The sequence below is a fragment of the Eschscholzia californica genome, unplaced genomic scaffold (genome assembly GCF_041429995.1).
Source record: "Eschscholzia californica isolate CP2 unplaced genomic scaffold, dmEscCali1.0.p SCAF_2, whole genome shotgun sequence".
Lineage (NCBI taxonomy): Eukaryota > Viridiplantae > Streptophyta > Magnoliopsida > Ranunculales > Papaveraceae > Eschscholzia > Eschscholzia californica.
This window is the reverse complement of record NW_028238309.1, coordinates 26,195,873-26,200,975: the sequence shown is the minus strand read 5'-3', so window position 1 is coordinate 26,200,975 and position 5,103 is coordinate 26,195,873. Positions and strand designations below refer to the sequence as shown.

The following is a 5,103-nucleotide window of genomic DNA, read 5'->3' as shown; positions in this document are numbered from 1 at the left end:
TTCCTTGTGAGTGGCGTTACCCTTGGGGGTCTTGGATCTTTTTGGTCGAATAAGGGAGATGGTAAATGAGCTGTGAACCTCCTCTCATTGTTGTTTTCACGCTCTGCAGGTTCTCCTAAAACCATGGAGTTTTCCGACCATTTACTTCTCTTCTTGCGTAAATACTTGTCCGGTCGCTTTTTATCGAGCCAGAAAGATCCTTAATCCCCCTTTCTCTTGTTCAGGAGGTCTAATTGTAAACCTAAGCTTTGTTCTGCTCCTGGAGGCTCTGCCAAACGACTTTTTCTCCCTATAAGAGTTTTTTTTGTACGGACCCAGATGAATGTTTCTGCTAGTCTTGATGTAATTTCTTCTGTAATAGATATCAATGTGAATAAAAGATTTTTCGTTATACTACTTTTACTTTACGTTCCACGTGTCCATGTTCAGGATCGAGACCAGTTCAGGATTTCTCCCAGCTTCTTCTATGGTATAACTTGAAACAAGATATTATCGTAGCCCGCGAGTTATCTAACAAACAGTCACAGTGAAGCGCCCGTGGTGGTGGTGGTGGACTTCTCATTCTCTCCTCCATTTCATCATTTCAGTCTTCTACTTCATCTCTCTCTCTCTCTCCACCTCACCATCTTCTCCGACGAAGATCATTGGGCGGCTCACTTTTTTCGGCGACCCTCAAATTCTAAAAAGAATATATATTTCTTCTTTTTCTTCTTCTTCTTCTCTCTTGGTCTACTCTCCCTGGGAAAGGGGGAGAGCTTTATCTGCAGGGGTTATAAATCCAGACCTTCAAGATCTGGTTTCCCAGATCACCTACAAGAAGAAGGAAGAAGGAGGACGAGGAGGACGAGGAGGAGGATGACGAGGAGGAGGAGGGGGAGGAGGAGGAGGAGGAGGAGGAGGAGGAGGAGGAGGAGGAGGAGGAGGAGGAGGGGGATGGGGAGGAGGGGGAGGAGGAGGAGGGGGCGGAGGAGGAGGGGGCGGAGGAGGAGGACTACTATTATCTTCAAATCATAAGCTAGGACATAAAACAATTTTGGGAGACAATGAGGAAGGTCTTAGATTAGGGGTTCTTGTTCTGACATGGGACACTCCTGCTTCATCCAGTTCTTTTTGAAGAACTATTATCTTCAAATCATAAGCTAGGACATAAAACAATTTTGGGAGACAATGAGGAAGAGGTCTTAGATTAGGGGTTCTTGTTCTGACATGGGACACTCTTAGCAACTTTTGGGGCTCTTTGGAAGTCTTCTTTATACCCAAGATTTTCTTTATGCCCAAAGAATCCACCAAACAAAAATACAACTTTCCTAAAACAAAGCAGCGCCTATGGCCTACCGAACTCAAGAAGTGTACAATGTGTTACTCAGCCAATTCACAAACAAAATTAGACGATGTGGATGGCTGTCTACTTTTTCTTAGCACAAACTTGCTTTCGACCAATCTAGCTGCTCAAAATTCAGACCAATCTAGTCCAAAAATTCACTGAAAATACATAACCAATATGCATTTTCGGACTTAATGCAAAATTGTCTCCATATATGAATTGGCTGGAGTCGAGCGTTCGATTTAGTGTTTGGGGGTGGTTCCTAACTCGTGCCTCCGAGCCATCTAAGTGGTTGACTAGTTAATTCTGCTGTCCTTTTATTCAAAACTACAGTTACTATTGGATTAAGAGACTGTTGTACGAAATAGGCAGAAATATCTGTTGTATTCCACAGATGGGAGTAGGGTGAACCATAATCAGAAAAACAAAGACCATCTTAGTCACCACAGAGGCTCGACCATCCCAGTTTCACATTATCATCAAGTAACTAAGAAAACACAACTGCAGTAAAAAGTAATTCAAAACTTGAAACTATATCATAAAATACCAACTCTCAAAATGTAGCTGCATCTGAGATAGATAACATATCGGCCCATCAAGAAAATCATCGACTTGGTTTATGACTTTGAGCTTCTGATATTTCAACAATTTGATTTGTTCATGAATGACACTCATCTATTCGATTTTTGTGTAGTTGAAACGCCGGGGTAACCCATGCACCACAACTACATTGCATGCCTGCCCAGTTGAAAGAACCCAATCGAGCTTTGCAATTTATGCATTGAAGTTTCTCCTCTACTCCACCTTCTTGTACTGGCCCAAATCAGATCAAGAAACTGTTAGCAAATTTATAGGAATGAACATAAGAAAACATATGTAAAGAGATTTTATGAGAATAGTCATACAGGGAAATGTTCTCTCAAAACCTAGGATATTGTATCTAGATCCTCTGCATGCATAGCAAATAGGATTTGGCTTGGATGTCCGTAAATTTTACAGGGTAGCCGAGCTAGGCTGAGACCTAATAGGCCCAAGGCCCCACCTCATAGACACAAAGAAAGCCACATGTGAGGGGGCTTGTGAGAATAATCCCACAGGGTAAAATAAGTACTCTCACAACAACCAAGAATACATATCTTGATCCTCTGCATTCATAGAAACTGGTTTGAAGTTGGATGCCCACAAACTTAGCATGGTACTTAAAGCTAGACTCACACGTGATAGGCACAAACGATCCCATGCAAACGACGTAACTCAACAAACAAACACGTGATAGGCTCGAAGAATGCCACACGAGAGGGAGTGTGTCTCAGAATAGTCCCACATGGACAAAAGGGTACTGTCACAACCAAAAAAACACTATCTGTGTCTTCTCCACTCACACGCAAGTGAGTTGGAGGTTTACAAACTTAACGACATTATTCTTATATCAAAATTAGAAACTGACCTGCTTCCATCCACTTCATGGGCTCCACAAATATGGAGGAGCAGCTAGGCGGTTGGTCGTCCGAACTCCCACTTCTCTTCTTCCACTTAAAGCATTTTTCTCCTGCTCCTGGCTCGTGGACAACTACGCTCTCTTGAGACGCAACAATTCTTCGACATTTCCTACAGCGGTATATAATATGTGGTTCAGGTTTTGTTTCCATTTCTAAATTGGTAGGTGCTTCCATAATTGAATGATGTCTTTATATCCTGTAATGGGTCAAGAAATATAACGAAACTCAATATTTACATGAATAATCAAACGGTTACTTACTCAATATCTACTTTGGCATTGCAGTAAGGAAAGGTAAGAGATCGCTCTAATTAGAAATTAATACAGAAGCAGCATTAGATAAAAACAATATCTCCCATATGTTGTCATGGGGTACCATTTTCATATCCAATTTCACTCCAAGGATCAGAATACAAAGAAGAAGATTTCCCAAAGAATAAAATATTTGGTAAAGGACTATCCCAATCGACTAAAACACGGTCATCAGGATTAGAAAATAGTAACTATATGTACATTCTGCACTTCAACTATAGTTCTAAAGATGAGTTTTTGAGCTTAACCCCTCAAAACTAATTAGTAATTGAGTTTACCCCCTTCAATAATTAGTAATTGAGCTTACCCCCTTGAATTTTGTATTTTTAGCAAAACTACTAAGGACATGTTTGGCATGAGATGATAAAATCACAAATTACAACCAAAATCAGTCTTTACTAATCTTATTACCGACCAAATCAAACAATGAAAGTAAGGTGGAACAACTACGAGGAATCATATTGAATGATAATTGTTCTTGGTAGTCACATTTATTTTACGTACGCCAAACACAACCTTTGTGTTTTTGTCAAAAATAGTAAATCTAAGGGGGTAAACTCAATTACTCAGTATTGAGGGGGGTAAACTCAATTACCAATTAGTGATGAGGGGGTAAGTTCAAAAAACCCTTCTATTTTTTCATATACTCATGTTCATACAGTCATACTCAATTATTCAAGTTGTCTCCATAGTTAACCAAATAAAATAGGTCATTAGTCCATTAATGTATAAGAAAAGATCACGTAATAACAAAACTCATTCTCGACAAAAAATGTATCAATTTGTTTATAAAGGGCCTGCTTTTCCCTCACATTCTCAACAACAGATAATGAAGAGTACAAATTGAGATAACAATGAACTTTCAAACTGCTCGAAATGGTGCTAATAAGACTAGAGATGGTCCTGTGTTACACCAAGAACACCAAATTATTGGAAATAGCTATATTTTTTTCACTACAGCCTACAGGTGCACAATAATAACCAATTTGCCAAACCTAATGTTGTCCTCGTCATAATTGAATTGTCTAAGAAAATGGGTAAACCCTACATAGTCAAATATACATGAAATTCTTCATACAGAACGATCTCTTCTCAACAATGCAAAGTTTTAGCTTTTGTAGGCACTGGGTTGGGTTTAGGGTTTAATTTTTAGGGTTTAGAGTTGGGCGTACAAAACCCTAAGGTTTATAAGTTGCTATAAATTTTGTTCCAATACTTGTTTGATTAAAACATTAAAAAGAAAATTTCCTACTTGAACCAATTACAGAAGTGGGAGTTATAAAATCTTCAGGACTGACTCTAAAATTGGTGAAAATCGTAGTTCTAACACTTTTTTGATTAAAAGATTACATTCAAATTTAGGGTTAGAAGAGATTTGAAAAATCTGATTGCAATTTAACGTAACACATAGCGTAACCTAGATTCAAAATCAATTAAAAGAAAGGAAAAAAGGGTACCTTCTTGACAATCAAGTGATCAACTACTGAAACAAAAATTCTATTGAGTTAAAGAGGCACGAAAATTTTACCTTGATGAGGCGCCTCTTCTCTCTCTCTCTATCTCTCCCGATCGAATTATAAGAGTATATGGAGCAGGATCCCAAAAATTGGGAGGGCTCCGGGAGGTCAATTTGATCTCTTTCTAAAACTAGCAAGGCGGTTGGTTCTACATGGACGACGCAATATTTTAGGCCACGACTTTGTATTTTTCTTTTTTTTTTTGAAACGGAAAATGCATTAAACCCAAAAAGGTTACAGAGTTAATCCTAAAAAAAAGGATGGATAACAAAAAAAAAAAAAAAAAAAGATTAAACTGTAACAAAATTAACAACAGGTGCTATTCCAAGAACATAAACATCACGGAGGGGTGAACCATGAAGCTGCCATATCGTGGGCCAACTGGTTTTGCAAACGTGGACAATAGATGAGTTCCGCGTGTTCACTTGAGAAGATTTCACGTAGCTTTATAA

At 38.7% G+C, this 5,103-nt stretch overlaps 1 protein-coding gene across 1 annotated transcript; it reads right to left on the bottom strand.

The window, feature by feature from the left end:
* Window positions 1-1,682: 1,682 nt before the first annotated feature.
* Window positions 1,683-4,812, bottom strand: LOC147557153 (dual specificity protein phosphatase-like protein). The gene is made up of 3 exons (XM_086658150.1): window positions 4,663-4,812; window positions 2,772-3,019; window positions 1,683-2,137 (listed from the first exon to the last, which is right to left on the bottom strand). Exons 2-3 carry the CDS (start codon window positions 2,995-2,997, stop codon window positions 1,983-1,985), a joined length of 381 nt encoding a protein of 126 aa, XP_086514276.1. The 5' UTR covers window positions 2,998-3,019; window positions 4,663-4,812; the 3' UTR covers window positions 1,683-1,982.
* Window positions 4,813-5,103: the final 291 nt, after the last annotated feature.